Source organism: Pleurodeles waltl, chromosome 6 (genome assembly GCF_031143425.1).
Source record: "Pleurodeles waltl isolate 20211129_DDA chromosome 6, aPleWal1.hap1.20221129, whole genome shotgun sequence".
NCBI classification, from domain to species: Eukaryota; Metazoa; Chordata; class Amphibia; order Caudata; family Salamandridae; genus Pleurodeles; species Pleurodeles waltl.
In genome coordinates this window covers 1,703,531,916-1,703,555,311 of record NC_090445.1, presented here as the reverse complement: position 1 = coordinate 1,703,555,311, position 23,396 = coordinate 1,703,531,916, and the positions used below count along the sequence as shown (strand labels likewise).

General features: G+C 49.3%; 1 protein-coding gene across 1 annotated transcript; it reads left to right on the top strand.

Moving 5' to 3' along the window:
- Positions 1–1,216: 1,216 nt before the first annotated feature.
- Positions 1,217–22,595, top strand: TUBB (tubulin beta class I). The gene is made up of 4 exons (XM_069241836.1): positions 1,217–1,408; positions 8,984–9,092; positions 15,192–15,302; positions 18,498–22,595. Exons 1-4 carry the CDS (start codon positions 1,352–1,354, stop codon positions 19,553–19,555), a joined length of 1,335 nt encoding a protein of 444 aa, XP_069097937.1. The 5' UTR covers positions 1,217–1,351; the 3' UTR covers positions 19,556–22,595.
- The last annotated feature ends 801 nt before the right edge of the window (positions 22,596–23,396 follow it).

Here is a 23,396-nt window from a genome sequence, read left to right as displayed (position 1 = left end):
AATAATTGATGAATATGTGAGTGACTGCTTAATATGTAGTAATTCAGAAAAGGGGTTCATGGTCAGAAATCCACCTACGCAACCTATTGAATTTCTGTCCAGGCCATGGGGAAAAGTGGGTATTGACCTAGCAGGTCCATTCAACTCTCTACCTTGTTCTTCTAGGTTTGCTATAGTTCTCATGGAATATTGTTCGAAGTGGCCTGAAGTCTGTTTCATTGGCGATCCCACGTCTAAAAATGTCATTGACTTTTTTAAGGATTTTTTTAAGAAGCTTTTCCACCTGTCTTTATCTCTGACAATGGTGTACAATTTGTTAGTCAAGAATTTCAAACTTTTCTACAACAGGGTGGTATCAAGCATCTGAAAAGCTCATTATATCATCCACAAACAAATGGTCTAGCAGACTGCATGAATCGGTCTTGGGTAAGTGTGTTCAGTGGGGAATTGCTAACAAATGTGTCATTCAGAATGCAGTAAGATCCATGTTCTGGTTTTATCGTACTACTTCTTGCTTATCTACAAAAGTATCACCATTTGAACTGTAGAGGGGTAGAAAACCTTCATCCAAGATGCAGATTATAAAATGAAGATTTCATGCACCGTGACTAGTGTAATTATAACAGACTGTCCATTGGATCTGAAATGTTCTCCTCCTTTTATCCTATGCTGCCCCGCCCCAACGCTTTGGACCACCTGTGGTCCCCGTACCTGACCCCAATCCTGCTCTGGACCAAGAGATATTGGCAGGGAGTGCCCAGTGGCTGATTAAAGAGGGATGAGGTGGAATTGAGATTACACATTCTTGGTATTTGCCACTTTGACATTCGCTAGTGCCAACTGCAGGTTTTTTAGACAAACCGTGGGCCCAACACTTATTCTTTTACAAATGAAACACTGCCAGTGTCTTTCTGTGGTATTAAGTCTATGGTTCACATTGACAAGGCAAATGTTTAACCAATCAGAGGGGTTCCACTGGGACAGAGGCTGCTGGGAAAAGACTGGCATGCCATGCCATTAAACAATGTCCCATTCACTGGCTAGACCTGTGCAAGTAAAAACAAAAGTCTCTCCAGCATCCTTCTATGCAAACTACAACTCCCAGGAGCGCCTTGCGCCCTGACGCCTGCCCACATGACACGGGAGCGGACCAATGGGCCTCCACCGTCCCCACTCCCCCTCCCTCCTGTGGCCGAGGCTGGTATTTCAATGCGCTGCCCGGCCCAGTTTTTGGCTCTTCCCACATCATTGCATCAGCCTTCTGGTCCCTCCGAATCCTTTGTCCCCGAACGTTCGAAGAAAGAACCCGGCGCCCCGAGCGTTCCATCCGGTCCCAGCAGAAGACAGCATCATGAGGGAGATCGTGCACATCCAGGCAGGCCAGTGTGGCAACCAGATCGGGGCCAAGGTGAGGTGGGATGGAGGGGTGGACCCCGTCCACCTTGCATCCATCACTGCAACTTCGTGCAGATTCTTTTTAATTTTCATACGGCTGTAGCCTCGCGCTCCTAAAGTCCTTATCTTTTTTTAATCTAATGTAAATACATTATTATATTTATAATTACATTATTTTTACAAATATATTTTGTAAAATACATATCTTGCTGTAAAAGCATTTTTTTGTCTCTGCTTGTTAGTTGCGTCCATATGCCATGTAAATTGTGGTTCACTGATTTTTAGTAATATTTGCTGCTAGGCTTTGTATTTGCCTTTTCTATTTCCTCGTCGCCGTTTTTATATATTTCCTGTACATTTTTTTTGTCTCAAAGTATTCTGTCAAATCCTTTCTCTCCTTCGTCAGTGACGTCACATATATGAGAAGGTTCAATTTTTAACTGTCATTGCAGACACGCTCGCCCGGTCTTTTTCTTTGTCTACAAATGACAAAATGTAGTATGTTTCTTTCTTTTCTCCTGGATTTCTCCCCCATTTTTTTCTTCCCTGCTTTCTTGGGGGCTGGGTGGGTGCTCACTTTTCTATTATTTTCAACAACTTTACATTCCATAGGTTGGTTTGTCACATCGCTATTTCGATGTGCTGTGCTGCTGTACGTGTTTCCAGTGGGTGCGGTGTTCCTTCCTGCAGGCTAAACCGTTATCTTCATTTTTTTCTTTCCTATTTTTTCACCCTTGCAAGTGTAAACGATATCATCATAGCTGATACTGTTTTCCTGGAAAGCGGGGTGAGATTTTCTGTTCTAAGGTTGGAAAAGTTCATTGATGGGAATGAACAAACTCCTAGTTCACAGGATCTTTAAATAGCCGTCCTTTAAAAGCCCTTTTATGTAGAAGTGACTCTGTGCGGCTCTTAGCTCGGTTTGGGATTGTGCACACATTTTAACTGCGGAAGACGGGATGAGGGTTCACGGAGGTTTATTTTTATTAGGTGGGGGTAGAGAGAAGGCTTCTTTATTAGATTCGCCCCCCCCCCCCCCACCATACACTGGGGGGGGGGGGGGAGGGTAGCTCCTCGCAGCGCTGTAAATGGATTAGGAGCTGTGGCACACGCTCGGTGCTTGGTATAAGATTCTATGGGGGGGGGGCGCTGTCGTTGGATTAGTGTCGGCCACACATGCGGGGGGGGGCTCCTATTAGAATTTTCGGGGGGGGGGTCTGTGATTGGTTTAGTGAGACCAGCGCATGGTCAGGGAGGGGGTGAATATCTGCAGATATATAATATATTTGTAATTCGTCTGATGACCCTCTTGCCCCCCGGTGATACGGCGGTGGGGGGGATGGATCAGCAGCACGTAGTCGGGGGGTTGTTGCATGGGAGAGGTGAGTGTAAATATTATATAATAATAATATATTTTGTCTGTGCTGTTCTCCTCCCCGCCCCAGTGATTTGGGGGGGGGGGGGGGGCGTTGATGCTGTCAGTGGATTATCAGCACGTGGCCTCGGGGGGCGGGGATGGACACGTGGCCTCGGCGCCTAACAAAGGCCTCGTGGCGCCATATTTGGGAGGGAACCGGCCCGGCCCCTCCGGCTGCTGGGGAGCGTTAATCGGGGCGCGGGCGGTCTGGGGGAGCATTGAGCGCCCCCTCAGCTCTATGCATTCTCCCCCTGCCTAGCCCACCCCCCTCTCGCGGGGGCAGCCTTCAGGTTTGCACAGTGTCCCACTGGGGACCGCATACATAGTGGCCTCCACCCCGAACGGGGGGAGACATTGTATCAGAGGGAATATGCACCCCCCCCCCCCACCACCAGGGGAGACACTGTATCAAAGGGAATATCTATCTCCCATACATCATATGAAAGGGAATATTTACTCCCCCCCACTAGAGGGAGACACTGTATCATTGGGAATATGTAACCCCCCCCCCACTAGAGGGAGACACTGTATCATTGGGAATATGCACCCCCCCCCCACCACCAGGGGAGACACTGTATCAAAGGGAATATCTATCTCCCATACATCATATGAAAGGGAATATTTACTCCCCCCCCACTAGAGGGAGACACTGTATCATTGGGAATATGTAACCCCCCCCCCCCATACTCGGAGACCCTGTATCAAAGGGAATATATAACCCCCCCACCACACTCTGTAACCCCCCCCCCTATAAAAAGTCTCTGTCGCACCCGGTGGGGAGGGGGGGGGGAGCTTCGCTCCTAGTTGATGGAGGTCAATGAAGGATTTCAAAGTGATTTTGTGATTCTTTTTTTGGGGGGGGGGGCTGGAATAAGACTCGTAGGTGAAGTGATGTTTGTCACAGCCTTGGGTGTCCCCTCACTTTCCTGCCGGGGAGGAGGGGGTGGGGGGATATTTAGGGGAGGGGCCGGGGCCTCCCTTTTCTGCCTCTTTGTGACAATAATGCAAGGAGGAGGACCCTCCTCCCCCTTCCCGGCTGCAGAGGGGGGCATGGCTCACAAAAGTGCACTGGTGGATTTATATCAGCAGTGCCCCCCCCGCCCAATAGATCTGCAGGCTTGTGGCACCTCATTAATGAGGGTGGTCGGGGGGGTCGCGATTCCACAGCCCCACTGTTCAGGCGTGCACCCCCCCTCCCCCCTCATCTCCGAAGAGGCTGGCATCTGTGCCCCCCTCCCCCAGCAGGTCTATAAATATTAATATTTGTACCCTTCCGCGGAGCTCTGCACCTGAAGCCTCGCCCTCCCCTCTGTCTCCTTAGCCATTATACACAACAGACACACACATGTGTGTATATATATATATATATAGTTCTAATCTGGCCAGCTCTAGCTTCCCTCCTGCGCCTCCTTCTTAGCCATCTTCTGAAGCACAAACTACACAAACAGCCCAAGTAACGACCCCAGGGGCCGGGGGTGCAGGGCTGCCCTGCGCATAGCGCCCACCGCCAGAGAGGGCCTTGTAGGCGCTGGAATAACGGTTGCCGACACCCCCTGCTGTAGGGTGACCAGATTTGGAGGGGCAAAAACCGGGACAGGTGAGACATAAAAGAAGGACCAACGACTTTACTCTCACCTTTATATGTGGCCTGTCCATTGTTTGTGAATGTGTACCTGTGTGTTTGTATTACCTTCAGGAAATGTCTCAGGGCCTGGGTATTCGAGCAGTAGCAGCAAGGCGACTTGAGATATATCTATATATAAAATCTTTCTTATAGTTAGCTGTGGCTTGACCCCCCCGCCCCCGTGCTCCCCACCCCTCTCTCTGCTGGGAGCAGACAGGGGACCTGACAGAAACAGATACATTACTTTCATGATGTCACACTTTGTGGGCGTCTTTAACTTACGCTCCCCTAGATCACCTCACCTTTGCCCCAAAACTCGCGACACTTATTTGAATTGAAGAGAAGCGTCGGGACACCGGGACTGTGCCCCTGGTGACCGTACCCCGGGGCCCCCCAAGGACAAGAGGACGGATCGGGAACTGGTGCTGAAGAGGACCCCCCTCCGCCCCCAGCCTGAGGCGGGGGCCCCTCTCTGGGGGGGGGGGGGGGGGGGGGGGCGCTCTGAGGCCCACTGTCCTCTTTACATTGCTGGGGTCTCTGGGGTCCCTCGGACGCGGCCTGTAGTGGGGCCCCCTGGGCGTGGCTAGTGCTCTCGTAGGTGCTTCCTGGGGGTCTCGGGCACCTGGAAATCAGAGGGGGGGGGATCTGCTCCGGCAGGTGGGAGCTGAATATAGGACAGGGAGCCGGGGCAGGTGGGAGCTGAATATAGGACAGGGAGCCGGGGCAGGTGGGAGCTGAATATAGGACAGGGAGCCGGGGCAGGTGGGAGCTGAATATAGGACAGGGAGCCGGGGCAGGTGGGAGCTGAATATAGGACAGGGAGCCGGGGCAGGTGGGAGCTGAATATAGGACAGGGAGCCGGGGCAGGTGGGAGCTGAATATAGGACAGGGAGCCGGGGCAGGTGGAAGCTGAACATAGGACAGGGAGCCGGGGCAGGTGGGAGCTGAATATAGGACAGGGAGCCGGGGCAGGTGGGAGCTGAATATAGGACAGGGAGCCGGGGCAGGTGGAAGCTGAACATAGGACAGGGAGCCGGGGCAGGTGGGAGCTGAATATAGGACAGGGAGCCGGGGCAGGTGGGAGCTGAATATAGGACAGGGAGCCGGGGCAGGTGGAAGGTGACTATAGGACAGGGAGCCGGGGCAGGTGGGAGCTGAATATAGGACAGGGAGCCGGGGCAGGGGAGCCGAGGCAGGTGGAAGCTGAACATAGGACAGGGAGCCGAGGCAGGAGGAAGGTGACTATAGGACAGGGAGCCGGGGCAGGGGAGCCGAGGCAGGTGGAAGCTGAACATAGGACAGGGAGCCGAGGCAGGAGGAAGGTGACTATAGGACAGGGAGCCGGGGCAGGGGAGCCGGGGCAGGTGGGAGCTGAATATAGGACAGGGAGCCGGGGCAGGTGGGAGCTGAATATAGGACAGGGAGCCGGGGCAGGTGGGAGCTGAATATAGGACAGGGAGCCGGGGCAGGTGGGAGCTGAATATAGGACAGGGAGCCGAGGCAGGTGGAAGGTGATTATAGGACAGGGAGCCCGGGCAGGTGGGAGCTGAATATAGGACAGGGAGCCCGGGCAGGTGGAAGGTGACTATAGGACAGGGAGCTGGGGCAGGTGGGAGCTGAATATAGGACAGGGAGCCGGGGCAGGGGAGCCGAGGCAGGTGGAAGCTGAACATAGGACAGGGAGCCGGGGCAGGTGGGAGCTGAATATAGGACAGGGAGCCGGGGCAGGTGGGAGCTGAATATAGGACAGGGAGCCGGGGCAGGTGGGAGCTGAATATAGGACAGGGAGCCGGGGCAGGGGAGCCGAGGCAGGTGGAAGCTGAACATAGGACAGGGAGCCGGGGCAGGTGGGAGCTGAATATAGGACAGGGAGCCGGGGCAGGTGGGAGCTGAATATAGGACAGGGAGCCGGGGCAGGTGGGAGCTGAATATAGGACAGGGAGCCGAGGCAGGTGGAAGGTGATTATAGGACAGGGAGCCCGGGCAGGTGGGAGCTGAATATAGGACAGGGAGCCCGGGCAGGTGGAAGGTGACTATAGGACAGGGAGCTGGGGCAGGTGGGAGCTGAATATAGGACAGGGAGCCGGGGCAGGGGAGCCGAGGCAGGTGGAAGCTGAACATAGGACAGGGAGCCGGGGCAGGTGGGAGCTGAATATAGGACAGGGAGCCGGGGCAGGTGGGAGCTGAATATAGGACAGGGAGCCGGGGCAGGTGGAAGGTGACTATAGGACAGGGAGCTGGGGCAGGTGGGAGCTGAATATAGGACAGGGAGCCGGGGCAGGGGAGCCGAGGCAGGTGGAAGCTGAACATAGGACAGGGAGCCGGGGCAGGTGGGAGCTGAATATAGGACAGGGAGCCGGGGCAGGTGGGAGCTGAATATAGGACAGGGAGCCGGGGCAGGTGGGAGCTGAATATAGGACAGGGAGCCGAGGCAGGTGGAAGGTGATTATAGGACAGGGAGCCCGGGCAGGTGGGAGCTGAATATAGGACAGGGAGCCCGGGCAGGTGGAAGGTGACTATAGGACAGGGAGCTGGGGCAGGTGGGAGCTGAATATAGGACAGGGAGCCGGGGCAGGGGAGCCGAGGCAGGTGGAAGCTGAACATAGGACAGGTAGCCGGGGCAGGTGGGAGCTGAATATAGGACAGGGAGCCGGGGCAGGTGGGAGCTGAATATAGGACAGGGAGCCGGGGCAGGTGGGAGCTGAATATAGGACAGGGAGCCGAGGCAGGTGGAAGGTGATTATAGGACAGGGAGCCCGGGCAGGTGGGAGCTGAATATAGGACAGGGAGCCCGGGCAGGTGGAAGGTGACTATAGGACAGGGAGCTGGGGCAGGTGGGAGCTGAATATAGGACAGGGAGCCGGGGCAGGGGAGCCGAGGCAGGTGGAAGCTGAACATAGGACAGGGAGCCGGGGCAGGTGGGAGCTGAATATAGGACAGGGAGCCGGGGCAGGTGGGAGCTGAATATAGGACAGGGAGCCGGGGCAGGTGGGAGCTGAATATAGGACAGGGAGCCGGGGCAGGTGGGAGCTGAATATAGGACAGGGAGCCGAGGCAGGTGGAAGGTGATTATAGGACAGGGAGCCCGGGCAGGTGGGAGCTGAATATAGGACAGGGAGCCGGGGCATGTGGAAGGTGACTATAGGACAGAGAGCCGGGGCAGGTGGGAGCTGAATATAGGACAGGGAGCCGGGGCATGTGGAAGGTGACTATAGGACAGGGAGCCCGGGCAGGTGGAAGCTGAACATAGGACAGGGAGCCGGGGCAGGTGGGAGCTGGATATAGGACGGGGAGCCGGGGCAGGTGACAGGATGTGCAGTAGGAAGCCTAATATAGTGCAGGGAGCCGGGGCAGGTGACAGGATGTGCAGTAGGAAGCCTAATATGGGACAGGGAGCCCGGGCAGGTGGAAGGTGACTATAGGACAGGGAGCCCGGGCAGGTGGAAGCTGAACATAGGACAGGGAGCCGGGGCAGGTGGGAGCTGGATATAGGACGGGGAGCCGGGGCAGGTGGAAGCTGAAGATAGGGAGGGAGCCGGGGCAGGTGACAGCCTCTTCCCCGTGTCTATATGAAGGCACAGAGGCGAAGGGATGCCCTCATTTGCATAGGGCAACACCACCCGCACACACACAAACGAGGGCGCACCCTCTGATGATGGCGCTGGCGCAATATCTGCACCAGCATTATCTGTATTACATAAGAGGACGCACATGCGTCTGCACCCCTTTCTGTAACACTTAAGTGCCCCTGGGGCGTGTAAAGCGGGCAGTATGCCCGTTGCGCCTCTAACCTGTGGCACCCTCTCGGCATCCCGTGGCACTTTCCCTAATACAGCCCCTGATGTCCATGTGATCCATCAGATCCTCATTCACTGCCTCATCTATTCTGGAGTCATCCATCAGTTCTAGGACCCCTCCCCCTGTGTTCTTGCCTCTTGGGGTAGCTGCTTGTAGTTTTAGGTGTCTCAGCAAGAAATGAAACTGCTCATCGTTGGGCTGGCAACTTTTTTTTTTTTTTGATAAAGCGCAAGCACTCTGGCCTGTGGAATTTCTCTGCGCTTTTAACCACGCACGCCCATCACTATCACTTGTTTGTGGGCTTGCCTTAAAAAAATTCCTTTGTTATTATTGGTAAATGCTTTGTGTTTGTCCCGCCTTGGGGCAGTTTTGCTAGCACCTTGGCCATCGACCCTGTTAAATGGATAATTGCACGTTTGCCAATACATTTGACTGGGAGCGAACTTCTTTTTTCTTTTGTGTCTCTCCTTCACGGTCATGTTCATTGCGGCCAAGGCACTTTAAATTGGCTCGCTTATGTCAACTGTTTAACTTTTCATTTTCATCAATTTATGTGGCATGAAAAGTCCAGTTAGAGCTATTGGCGTTGTAAATTCCTATCACGAGTAAACGCAAGACCAATTGCATTTGCAAATGCTTGTTTTTTTTTTGTTAGTTGCATCTAACCAACGTGGGGAGTTGTTTGTCCATACTCTTCCTTAGTTGAGCTTGTTGTGTCTAAAAATATATGTTTCTTTAATCCTCTGTAGTTTTGGGAAGTCATCAGCGACGAACACGGCATTGACCCGACTGGAACATACCATGGGGACAGCGACCTGCAGCTAGACCGGATTAGCGTGTACTACAACGAGGCAACAGGTGGGCCTGCTTGGTGGTGCTCATGGGGGTGGGTGACGTGGTTCCTCACCATTGATGGTAATGGTGTTTTTCAGGACAGCGGAGTTCACCTTGTGGGTAAAATAAATAAAACTAGAGGGAAGGGTGCTGAGGCCTTTAAAATTAAAAAAAAAAAAAAGGAAAATACGATCTATACAAATTTCAATTTCCAATACTTCACCAGGGATTTTTATCATTTCTAATGTCTTGTTGAGGTACAAAAAGTATAGTTGTAATGCTTCGATCACAAGTGCTGGCTTGTATCGCATGTCACATAAAGTCTTCTTAGAAGCAGCTGTTGTGCAGCGTAAATCTTTTCTGGATTCACATACTCGCATGCTGTCCATTATTCTACCATCTAGTGGTTGGGCTCAGCATTGTCTTTTGTAGTCCTCTCTCTCGTTTGCACCTACCGATTGGTGCCGTATCTCTCCTAGTATAACATCAGATGCAAGCCATGGAGATCCTTCAGTATTGTCACCATCTTCATATTCTTTTTTCTGCTGTTGGGTCTGGAAGCACAAGAAAACACTGCAAAGTCCAGGAGACTGCACATGAGACGTGATGGAGAAGCACTGAATAACACCGAAAGCGGTGACAGTGCCCACTTCTGTAGCCATATTGATCGAAGAGTGAAAGCGGGCTGTGGAGCAGACCCCGTTTAGATTTTGTCCAAATGCAACCATAGGTGCACGCAGGTGTGCAACCTTTCTCTGCAGTGCGAGCACCACTCAGAAGGGTGCTTCCAAGGTGAGACCGAAGCAGAGGTGGTTGCATTGTGCTTGACACCACCTCGTCGCCAGGGAGAGGAGTTGCAGACAACTTTGAAAGAACTGGGTTTTTCGAGGGAGGAGGAAGGCACAACCCTTCCCTCTCCCCCCCCACAAAGAGAAGATTCAGACCCAAAGAGATAGTAGAGGAACAGCTTGCAAAGAAGCAGACATTGGCGTCAAAGGATGTCAGATCGAAATAAAAGGTAACACCACTGGGACAAACAGCAGTGAAGCCAAGAATATTGGACCCGAAACGTGCAAAGTCTGCACCAAAACCAAAAGTTTTGGTGCCGGAAGGCAGACCGAACCTGAGAACCACACTGATCCAAACAAAAGGTTACTGCTGGAGGCTGCAGCTTTCAACCATCTTCGACCGCGAAAGAGGATAACATACGTGACGGGGACAAGACTTTTAGGAAACAGCTCGACCATGGAGAAAAGGAATTAAACGATGGACTTGAAACAAAGGTTGATCACCCAAGAAAGAGAAGGGCGCTCCAGGCCAGAATGGAAGTACTCCTGCTCAAAAAGTATTTGGCGACTCTGGAAACAAAATATAAGATTCCTCTAAAGCCCAAAGCCCAGAAGCAACAACAAGAGCTGGAGTCTGCCAGGTAGAACTGCCACTCGTAGCTGAACCACAGGGGGAAACTGAGGAAGAGCTTTTCCGCTTCAAAGAAGATTTAGTTGAACATGACCCTTCACAGGCAGGGGAGTCGACAGAGGAGGAGTGGCAACACGTTTGCTGACTTGCCAGAATAGGGGATAGACTCCTACCCACTCAGATCCCCCTACCCACCAGATGCCATCTCCACATTTACAATGCAGTTACAAAGAGAGCAGCTAACGCTCACGGGGTACAATTGGAGGAAGAAAAAGCAGAAGCTTGCTTCCTGCTTGAAACGACACTACCTGACCAAAACAGGACTCAGTTCCTCGCGATGCTGGCCAGCGTCCTTGACCAGGGTAAGAAAGCGCTCAGAGAACCAGCAGCATTCAAAGTCATTACCTCAAGAACGGAAAAGAAATACAGGCTCTTCAAGAGATCCTCCTTATCTAGGTGGTGAAAAGTACCAGTTGACTGTTACCATTGCAGTGGCAACAAAAGAACCAGTACATCGGCCTCGACCGGTCCATCCCCAGATAAGAGCAGTAGGGTGGACATGGTGGGGAGAAGGGTGGAGCGGACAACATCAGCGCATTGTGAACTCGAATGTGCTGTTTAACAGCTACATCCAGCAACAATGGGATGAGCTAGATCCGGGGTCTCACCTTTTCTGTAGTCAGAGTTACTTTTGATCAGTGAAAACCATTGTGAACTACAGAAGGCTTAGCCATTTGTACATTTACCAGACACCCCCACACCAAGCTTCATCGACCTTGAGCCTAATGTCCAAAGAGACATATACTATGGTTTGAACAAAATACTTTGGCTCGGGCACTATGAGAGGGCAGCCATGTGTCAGTGAGAGCGTGGCCTTTGGGGACGTATGGACACATGCATATGAATGGGATATATGTGTGTGGGTGACTGAGAGACTACCCTATGGACTTGTGGCACAGGAATACCTTTTGCCATATGTAGCTTTTACATGTATAACACAAACGTACTACTGTTATTTATTTATTTTAAATGGGAGAAATTTTAAAGGGCAGAAAGAAATTCTGCAGAACTTTCAGAATATGGAACATTGTTTCTGCACTTTACATTCTTCCTGCTTCAAAAAATGGCTGTATTTTCCACTTTTAAATATGGCCTTTATCACAAATTAAACTGAAGACTGAACTTTATATAGAGTCCATAAAATTCATCATTTATATTTTCTCCCTTTTCCAAGTGGCACATTTACAATCACCAGGAGCCTTGCTCCCAGTGGCCTGTATTTAGACATGGTGCCATTTTTATACAAGAAAATGGATTTGTTTACAGAGGAGGAACTTTAAGTGAAGATATGTGCTTCACAAAACATTAAGATGTAATTGGCTTAATTGAAAGTGGAGAATGACAAGACCTAATGTTTCATAGAAAATATTTTCTTCACTTTAAATTTCTTCAATTTAAAACTACTATTTTTCTGTTATAAATATGGCGGTGTCTACCGTCCAGTGGAATCAAAAGACCTGCTGCTTGTAAATGCAACACTTTGAAATGGGAGAAAATTAAAATGAAAAGGTAATTATTAGGATAACTTCATTTTCTACAGTTTCAAAGCAGTAAGAAACATAATTTTTTTGCTTTGCTCTAATATTGTGTTGAGAAGAACGTTTATTTAAGAGTTAAATACTTCAGTTCGTCACCTCTGCACCCCTCGTGGGTAATACATCTGACACAACACTGTTCATTATCAGGCCCTGCTGTCTGCAGCCTGATAATAATGTAAACAGACTTCCCTTAAATTTTAAAGAAAAATGTGCCCCTTTGCTTAGGTAAAAATGAACGCAAGGCTACGAGCTACTCTGAAGGTGTGTGGGAGCTAGTGGTAGCTCGCGATCGACCAGTTGGAGACACCTTCGATAGATGAACATGTGCAACACTACCTGAGGAGTTCCAAAGAAAGAAAATATCTTGGTCCAGGAGGGTAAGACAATTGCCATAACCTGCTTGTAATCAGCACTGGACGCCGCAGATACAGCCAGTAGGCACTTATGTACAGCCACAACCCTGCACCACCATGCCTGGTGTTCAAACAGCAAGTACAATCTTTCATCATCAACCTGCCCTTTTCAGAAAACATCCTTTTAGGGCAATCCATGGATGAGGAGCTACAGAACATGAAGGACACAACCGCTAAAGCGACCGAGGCGCTGCAGTACGTAGGTACTTTCCAAGAGGGCATCCAACCGAGGAAAAGAACACCGGCAAGAGAAGGTGCACCGCCTAATACCGCACACCTCATTCACTCAGCAGAGCGCGCAGCGGCAGTACAGATTGCCCTCAAGGCTTAACTTTCGAGGGGGAACCAAAGAACATGGGGCCAGATGTATCAAGCCATTTTGCATTCGCAAACGGTGCAAATTGCAAAATTTGTCCGTTTGCGAATGCAACAATGCCTTTCAGAATGTATGAAAGGCATTCGCAGTGCAATTTTAAGGAACCGCTAAAATAGCGATTCCTTAATAGTGCGACCCCATTTAGAGAATTGCGACTCTCTAAATAGGAAATCGCAAATAAGGAATCCTTATTAGTGATTTCTTAAGCACATGTATCAAGCATTTCCTAAATGCGAATTGGGCATTTAGGAAATGCAATTACCACCAACAGAAGTTTGGTGGTAACTATGTGCAAATTTTAAAAATGCATTTTAAATGTATTTTTAAAATTGACATGTAGCGCACACATACCCCTAAGGCATGTGTGTGCTCCACATGTCCGTAACAATATTTTTGGGGTGCAGCAGAGGGGGCCTTAGGCCCCCAGCACCCTGGGATTTGCATTTCCTAAATTGCGAATTCCTAACTGGAATTCGCAATTTAGGAAATGCAAAAACATTCGCAACAGGCCCATAGGTGCAAATGGGGTCGGATTCTCTATTTGCGATTCGGTAATAGTATTTGCGAATTTTAAGAAATCGCTATTACCGAATCGCAAAATTCATACATACCAATTTGCATTTCTTAAATAGCGATTTCTTAAAATCCGCTATTTAAGAAATGCAATTTCGTTTTTTGATACATCTGGCCCATGGTGATTTTTCAAAATCAAACCCCCAGAGTGTGTCTGATGTCGAACCAGACGGGACATAGCACCAAGTGGGCAATGACCACTTAAAAAAAAAAAAAAAAAAACTACTAAAGAACTCCTGACCCAACCACTAATTGATGGAATAATGCTCAGCGTGTGAATCCAGAAAATTCAAGCTGCAGAACTGCTTCTAATCATTTACCCATTATGTTGAGTGCACCTCGTAGGCGGGTGTTAACACATTTCTTTAGCACAGTTGCGGACCCGCGGAGTAGGGGATAGATGCCAGCGCATCTAACGTGTCTGGCACTCAGTAAGTGCCCTGTCTTAAAAAGCGAAGTACTTGGGGCTCCTGTCCACTTCTAAGCGCTGGCAACTCAGCTGGCACCTCTCAAAGCCAGATAAATGATGCACAGGTAGCCCGCAGTGTGGAGACCTCTTCCTGGGCATTTCGAGGAACAAATAAACGGATGCCTAACCAATATATCTACAAAAGCAAACTTATTTACACAAATCTGTAAGCTAAGCATGCAGGGAGTAAATCTAATAGGACAGTGTTTCCCAAATGTTTAGAACTGGAACCCGCTCTGGAGTACGACTAACTTTCACGACCCACCTAGCTTTAATGAACGTGAGGCTTTTTTTTTTTAACAAAAGCATCCTGGAGTAACATCTTTGTCTTTTACAGACGGCCCACTTCCAGTGGAATGGCCACTAAAGATGCAGACTTTCAGCTCTACTATGATGCACACAAACGATGTGTTAATATAAATGATATACATATAACTGACATCTGCGTCTTTTCCTTTCACACTCCCTGTACCCCAGCAAGATTGTCAAATAATTCACTCTACTTTTCTTTCTCTGACTGCAAAGTGAGGCGTTTGTAAACACCAGTCCCCAAGTTAAAAAATAAACAGCAACTTGTCACAAGACAAAGGCTGGCATTTGACCTGTCTTTGAAGCGCAGCAAATGTGACGCGGTAAATACAGAATTTAAAGTTATCTTGTTTATTGCTTGGGCTTTTCTGACCTACCAAAAATACGCTCACAACCCACAGCTTGGGAAACACCTGTAATAGAACATGTAACCAAACCAGGGGCCCGCCAACACTCACTGTAGATTTTGCCTGCTAAAGGGTTGAGCCCGTCTTGTCCACGGTCCTTTGACACTCGAACATCTACATTGGTGAACAGGTCGACCGCCTAGAAGACTTCTGTCCCAATTGAAAGTCTGGCTTTTCTAAAATAAGGGCAGTCCGGGCCATGTTACGGAGGGGAGGGACAGTTCTAGTCCAAAATCCAAATCAGTCATCGACTCTAACCAGCAGCTTGCTTGAGCATAAGGGCGGTTGTGTGAGGTCGCTGACACAGAACTGCCATAAGCAGGAACATGAGGCAATCTCATGCAACAGTAGATCCGAGGACCAATGGGGGTCCACAAAGCCTACATGGGGGTCAGCGACTGTTGAAAAAAAATGAAATATTAATAGATTTATTAAGTGTATTTACATATAGAAGCAAATGTAAAATGGAACTTTTTAAAACTTTCTGTAAATGTGTTTGGAATGTTGAGGGGTGTGTTATAGCGAGTCCTGAATGTTGCCATCTTGCCCTTTTAAACAGGTGGGAAGTATGTCCCGAGAGCCATCCTGGTGGACTTGGAGCCAGGCACCATGGACTCTGTGCGTTCAGGACCCTTTGGCCAGATCTTCAGACCAGACAATTTTGTCTTCGGTAAGAGGGGCAGAGTAAAGGGTCTATGGAAGCAGCAAGGGTGGAATACGAGCTGGGCAGGAAGTGTGAAGCTATTGATTAAAGTGACATGTGTGGGGCGGGTGGTGTAGAGAAGTAATTATGTTGCCAGTGGTCGGTGGCCACTGGCTCGCCACTCAGTGTGGTAAACATTACCAGTAAACCTTTAAACACAGACCACAATACATACTGCATTTCAGAGGTTTTTATGTATACATCAATTCTGAAAATAACTTTATATTTTATTTTATCAGCCGAAAATCCTCAAAAGCAGTAGCACTTTCATTTATTTATTTAGTTTTTTAACGATTGAATTAAAGGGAAACCAAAAGTCTCTTCCCAATACAAGACAACAAACCGGCCCATAAACCTGGAGAAGCTAAGTGTGTGTGTTGTTTTTTTAAAATCTTTTAAGGAGGGGGTTGGGTCAAAAAACACACAAGCATCCACTTTATTCCTGCTGCCTTTCTAACCTTTAACCATAAAATGTCAGATGGAAAGTGACTTCTAAAAACTGCTAGCTAGCAAAGAATGATCAAGCAGTTGAGGTGTACTCCTGAAGCTGTCAACAGTGAAATAGGTATCTGAAACTCATCGCTGCTGTTAAAAGTTATAGTAGCATGCCAAGATCGTGTGTTTCGGACTATTGGAGATTCTTTGCAAGGAGAACTGTGCCGCACCGAAGTGTGCCTGGCTAAATGCGCCCCAGTAGGGTGCCATGGTAAATGAAGCTAGGAAAGGGTTTTACAGCAGAGTGGGCCCGGGATAATGGGCTTGGCTAAATAGGCCTGGGGGTGATGTGCCTGACGGCTCTGTGGTGTGCCAGGAGAAGAGGGCGCAATATAAGCAATTCTGTGATGGGCTAGGCAAATGATTTCCTTATCGGTATGCTTGATTGACGCTTCGCAGGTGAATCATTTGCCTGGTTTAATGAATCCCATATTAGTGTGCCAGGCAAGATGTACCCCAAAATTACGTGACTGGCTAAATGTGCAGTGTAATACGCTAAATGTGCCCCTCACATGTGAAGGTGCCCTGTAAGAGTGCCTGGGTAAATCTGCAATGGGTAGCGAGACAGGTTGGAGTAGAAATAAGACCCGATAGCAGTAGGCTATGCTTAATTTCCCATAGGAGTCGGTTTGATTTCTGGTGCTAACTATCTGAAGTCAAAAACGCGCTAGAAGTAAACTCCCATGTTGGCGTTAATGTGCATTGCTGCATGTGGGTCCAGAATTATGTGTCTGGCAACATGGGTTCCTACAAGAGTCCCATGAGCATTAAATCCTGTGCATTTGCCAGCATTAACGAGCGTCCAGGAGGGTGGCAAGATACAGATGCCCTTGGGATAGGCGAAGTCTGTCCCAGGTGTTTAAAAAGGCTAAATCTAGCTCACCAAAACTGCGCCCCCAATGTAGTCCAGCAGGCTAAATGTATCTCAACTCTGATGTGTGTCTGCATGTATGTCTGCAGCAGAACATTGCTGTAAAAATACTGCCAGTTGTTGGGGTCTTTACGCCTTTGTGGGGAGCAAAGGTCTTGCTGCAGTTCAAACCCGGCAGTGGTCCGTAAGGGAGCCTCTCCTTCAGTGTGTACAAGGCAGAGATATCAAATCAACCATGACTTGTAAAGAGTGGCTAATCACCAGTGAGGGTACCTAGGTACTGAGGAACGTGCGGCTGAGGCTCAGTCGAACAGCCAGGTCTTGAGTCCTTTCCTGGATTCCAGCAGTGAGGGGGAGGTCTGGAGGTGGAGAGGGAGGTTGTTCCAGGCCCTGGCTACAAAGTAGGGGAAGGAACGACCTCTGCCGTGACTTCGGTGTATGCATGTATGCGAGGGGTGCGGGCTGAGGGAGGCGGAGCGCTGGTGTCTGGCAGTGGTTGATGTATGCTGGTCCTTGGTTGCATAGGGCTTTGTATGTGTGGATCATCTTGAAGTGACATCTCTTCTGCATGAGTAGCAAGTGGAGCTTCCTGGGGTGGAGGGTCTGGGGGGTGGAGGTGATGTGGGTCTGCTATGGGAAGTCGAGGATTAGTGTGGCTGCGGAGTTCTGTATGGTGTGTAGTCTCCTCAGTAGGTGCATGGTGATTCCTATGTAGAGTGCGTTGCCTTAGTCCAACCGGCCTAGGGTTTGGGTGATGGTACATCTGGTGTTGACGGAGAGACATTTAAAGATCTTGTGGAGCATGCCAAGAGTGAGGAAGTAGGCGGATGAATATTTGGTTTTCATGGTGAGCTATCTGACCAGGATGATACCGAGGTTGCAGGCGTGGTCTGTTGGTGTGGGTGAAAGTCATAGTTCTGAAGGCCACCAGGAGTTGTTCCACAGGGAGGTATTGTTCCCAGAAGATCAGCACTTTGTTATACTTTTGAATTTCAGGCACTTGTCTTTCATCCAATCGCCTTTGCTCATCGTCCACCTGTGAAAGTGGGACCTTGTGGTGGATGGCTCTTCTGATAGTGAGAGGATGAGCAAGGTGTTGTCAGCGTAGGAAATTATGTTTAGCCAGTGGGTTCTGACAATGTCAGCCAGGTGGGGAGGGTGAGTTTGTTGCTCATCGACTTGCTCCCAAGGCTGAAGATGTGGTTGGAACAGGGATCTGTTGGTGCTTTTGAGTGGACGGAGTTCATGATGGCGATGGCGTTTTGGGTGGTGAGCGGGTCCCAGATGGTTGGGGTTTGCTTCTGTGGGGGTGATGAGGCTGAGAATATCAGTGGTAGTCAGTTTGGGCTCGAAGTTCTCAGTGATCTGGTTGTGGGAGTATTCCGCAAGGGTAGTGCATAGTTACTCCGAGGGGGTGATGACGTTTTCGGAAGCTGTGGGGTTGGAGAACTCCATGAAAAGCTGCACATGCTTTGGCCCCTAGAATGAGTCTCTGTCCGGTGGTAAAGTTGGGATCGGATGGCCTTGGCACTCCTGACAAATAGTGTTAGTAGAAAGGGAGACAACATGGACAACAGACAGTGGCATTACAAAGACCCCTGCGGTGCTAGGGGAGGGGTGGGGGGTCGAGCTCCAGGGGTCCTCCTCAGCACAGTAGAATGGGCACCGGCACAGGCCCCTGACCGGGTCCAGTGGGAAGGGGGGGGGCCCTCAAGTTTCGTTACACCACTGACAACAGAAGTGTGATTATAGCGTCTGATTGAGCTCTCCAAGTAACCGCTGTATTCTCTTTGCAGGTCAGAGTGGAGCAGGTAACAACTGGGCCAAGGGTCATTACACAGAGGGGGCGGAGCTTGTGGATTCCGTGCTCGATGTGGTCCGGAAGGAGGCAGAGAGCTGTGACTGCCTGCAGGGCTTCCAGCTCACCCACTCGCTGGGTGGTGGCACCGGCTCGGGCATGGGCACCCTGCTGATCAGCAAGATCCGAGAGGAATACCCCGACCGCATCATGAACACCTTCAGTGTGGTGCCCTCGCCCAAGGTTTCAGACACGGTAGTGGAGCCTTACAACGCCACCCTGTCCGTCCACCAACTGGTGGAGAACACGGACGAAACCTACTGCATTGACAACGAGGCCTTGTACGACATCTGCTTCCGCACCCTCAAGTTGACCACTCCCACCTACGGTGACCTCAACCACCTGGTGTCTGCCACCATGAGTGGTGTGACCACCTGCCTCCGCTTCCCCGGGCAGCTCAACGCCGATCTCCGCAAGCTGGCAGTAAACATGGTCCCCTTCCCTCGCTTGCACTTCTTCATGCCTGGCTTTGCCCCCCTCACCAGCCGTGGCAGCCAGCAGTACCGTGCACTGACCGTGCCCGAGCTGACTCAGCAGGTCTTCGATGCCAAGAACATGATGGCAGCCTGCGACCCTCGCCACGGTCGCTACCTCACCGTGGCGGCGGTCTTCCGCGGCCGCATGTCCATGAAAGAGGTGGATGAGCAGATGCTGAACGTTCAGAACAAGAACAGCAGCTACTTCGTAGAGTGGATCCCCAACAATGTCAAGACGGCGGTGTGCGACATCCCACCCCGAGGTCTGAAGATGGCAGTCACCTTCATTGGCAACAGCACAGCCATCCAGGAGCTCTTCAAGCGCATCTCCGAGCAGTTCACGGCCATGTTCCGCCGCAAGGCCTTCCTGCACTGGTACACGGGCGAGGGCATGGACGAGATGGAGTTCACCGAGGCAGAGAGCAACATGAATGACCTGGTGTCTGAGTACCAGCAGTACCAGGATGCCACGGCTGAGGAAGAGGAAGATTTCGGAGAGGAGGTCGAGGAAGACGCCTGAGAAAGCTTTGTTTGGCCCATGTGAAAAAAAACATAACTTTTCACTTAATTTGCATTTCATTTTAAGTCTCTTCTTTCCCTTAAGTGTGAAATCCAAGCCCCTCTCCTTATTAGAGCTTTTTATGGAGGGCTGCAGTGTCACCACGAACCTTGACTGAACAACAAGACTGGACCGCAGACAAGCGTTCTCTTGTCTAATATGCAGCCCATGCATGGACACAGCTGTACCCTTGCTCTCTCGGTACTGGTCTCCCTTGTCTGTTCTATCTTCATTACTTTCCTGCTTGGTACAGACCCTACATCATCTTCAGCCTTCCCCTCCATTTACCAGTACCAACCCTTGCAAGCCCATGTGTTTCTCTAGGTGCTCTTGACACAGACCTAATGTGGTCTCCAGTTTCATCATTGCTTTCTTGTGACAGCAGCTCCCCTGCTGTGGTTCTCAAACAAGATAGCAGGCGACGAAGAGGAAGACAAGGAAATAACCCTTAGAGTTTAGAGTTGTTAGCAAATCATGAGTTGTTACAATCCAGGATGAGCTCTGCTATCAGTACTGAGCAAGATGCACCCTGGTGCTAGGTTTAAGAACATCAACAGACCTTTAAAAGCATTCCAGGTCTTCGGTGAGGGGCGCGTGAGAAGAGTTGGGGTAAAAGTATAAAATGTGCTAAAAACAAGACAAAGGCCTGAGTTCGGGTGATGGTGTAGTGAGGAAAGGGAGGTCACTGTTAGTCCTGTGTTAAGCGGTGAGTCTTTAGCAACCCAGCAGCTGTAAAGAAATGCAATAAAGAGAACTCTCCAAGGTGTCCATGATTGCAAATGATGCCCAAAAGAGACGGGACCAGGCCACGCCCACTAGATGCTGCTGAGCACAACCAGCCTTTTAAAGTCACCTGGAGCCCCAGCCTTTGCATAGGTCATGGCGGTATCCTGGAGCTCGGGTGGAAGTAATTCAGGGCCTGATTCTAACTTTGGAGGATATACCACCTACCGTATTACGAGTCCATTATATCCTATGGAACTCGTAATACGGTAGGTGGTATATCGGCCACTTTTGGGACGGTTTAACACCGTCCTCCAAAGTTAGAATCAGGCCCTCAGTCTCCAAAAGGGTCGTTAGATGGCTAAAGCGAGAGCCAACTTGGGCTTCTTTTCTTCCTCAGTGGGATGACTAAAACATTTTAAACAGTATTACTGTAAGACAACGCCTTCGTTCCTATAGGTAGGACCAGGCCATATGGAGCAGGAGAATTCTCAACTGTAAAGAAGTTGAAGGCTGAAATTCCCATGAAATGCTCCTGGATTGGCTGAAGACAGGGCCACCTTTTAGGATGGGAGGCTGGTTACCCTTAAAGCTCTGGGAGTTAAAGCAGTGGGTGTGGGGTTACATTCTTGGAGGTGTGGAAACCACAAGATGAGCCCCTTTGGGACTAAAGTGTCTGTGCTTGTTGCACCATCACAGATGACAAAGATCTCCGGGAAAGCACAAACCAGGCAAGGCCTATGTGTTGCACCGTACAGAGAAAGCAAGGAACCTAGGTCATTCAGAACGCATTCACGTCTCGGAAAGGATTTATTCACCTAAACTAGTGAGAACGTTAGATGTAGGCCTGGGTGAAATTATTTACAATTCTGTTGCACAAAAAAAGTTGATGCTACACAGTTTTGCATGACAAGTGCAATTTTGCTCCTTGACTGGAATGTTCCACTTTTTTTCCACACATTAACACGATTTTCCATGGTCCGATTAAAGTTGTCCAGTTCATGGAAGAGTCACAGCTTGGCATGTTTCCCAATGAGTGGTTTGAAAAGTTGACATTTAAGGGGAAAGTGTTCCGAGAAAGGACACATAGAAGTTTATCTGTCACAAATGGACCCTACTGCCTCCACCCAAGTTATAAATGTGCCAAAGCTTGTCACCTACTTTCCATTTAGAATCGGAGTACTTGAAGGCAGTTTATTAAGTCCTTGAAGCTTCTTATCCTGTCTCTTTCTCAAGTTAATCGTCTTATTGGTTAACCTGAGTTCAGATGTCTGTATTGCCAAGTCAGGAGTACTATTACTTTCTAAGCCCTTCATTCACCTAGTGAGCTTCCGCTAAGGTGGGAGTCTTTCCTCTAGTACCATCACTAGTGAGGAAGTGCCATGCACAGAGATGGACTAAAGTGGTCATGATAAAAGACCCACATGCAGAGAAGTTCGATTCTATCCCCTGTAACAGTGGTTCCCAACCTTTTGACTTCTGTGGACTGCCTTTTTATCAATACTGGAGCCCGGGGACCCCCACTTAGTCATTACTGATAGCTGGGACCTAATAATATTACATTTTTTAAGCAGTCGCGGACCTCCTGAGGAGGCTTTGCGGACCCTCAATGGTCCCTGGCCCACAGGTTGGGAACCACTCTCCTATAAAAATGTCTGTCAGTTTTATCATTTTTAGGGTTAAACCACCATTAAACAACAGCTCAAACTTTCCAGTCCTGGGCAGAGATCAGGGAAGGATAAAACGTGTGTACACAGTATTTCTGTAAGACAAACGTAGCCAGAAAGGCAACGGAGCGTGGGTATGTTGGATCTGATAACAGAATGTATGCGCTGGCGTGGAAGGTGGGTGATGGGTACAAAAATGAGAAATGGACTTCCCTCCCTAGAGGTGGGTCAGAGAAGAAGTATAGCAGAGGGCAAAAGAGTAAGTTACTGATCAGGTCTGTTCTTGCAAATTCTCCAAAGAAAGAAACCTATGTTGACCTTTCAGCACAAAGGCGCACTAGCACTCCCCAAAAAGCTCTAATCAGATGGGAGGGTTTCTGAAAAAATGGAAATAGGCAATGTTAGTTTCTGCCCCTTTTGTTTGTAGAGCCAAGCTCTGTTCCTTGGCAGGGGGTCTCCCCTACTCAGGGGTGAGCTGGCCACATCTTAGAGTTCTGCCTTCTCTCTCCTTGTTCCTGTCTGCATCTGCTTCAGTTTTTTTCTTTTTTACAGCTGCTTTTTCATATTGAAAAGATGACAAACCTGTGATGGAATAAAAACTTTTTTTTTTAGTTATGTTCATGTGTAGTCATTTCCTGCTTTGTTTCTGGAGAGGGACAGTGGGCATGATTTTCACCTTAGAATCTTACCACTAGGCAATGTTACTTCTGCATCTATGCCCCCCTATCGGGGGGGAAGAACCATATCCCCCTTATAAACAAGACGCCAGTTTCAAACAATTACATGACAGAGCAATCAATGCAAATTATAGAGATGGTCTACTCTATATCTTATGTGATAGACCTAAAGGACCAGTTATCAAGACATACACCTAAGAGTACCTTGCATTAGAACGAGGCAGGTATGAGGTTGAAAAGAATGGAAATAATCTTCACAGTTGATGTTAATGATCAAGGGATAAACTGTTTAACAACATCACCAGCCAAATGGAACAACCAAGGATGCACCAAGATAGCACCTGCCCCCAGGTGACAACCGTTGGCCCTGCCCTCCTCAGACTGCTGGTTATCTAAGAAACCTCAAACCCACCAGGAAAACTGGCCTTCGATTGGATCTATTGATTGCTCTCTCCTTCCTTTCTAGCAAATTATCCTCTACTTGCAATCCATTCTGACTACCTCGCTCTTAGCGTAGCCTACTCTGTACTTCATTCTCCTATAGTCCTGCAAATTGGCCAACCCACTTATCCCAAACTCTGCCATGTCACCACTGTAGTCTCCTGACGTGACCCTATTCAGCCCACTTTCCATTGGCACAAAGTCACACTAACAGTCTCTACAAGTGATCTATTGATTGGGGTGGATGGCAGTTCACCAAGAGTAAGCGTTACTCACCTGCTAGGTCCAGGCAGA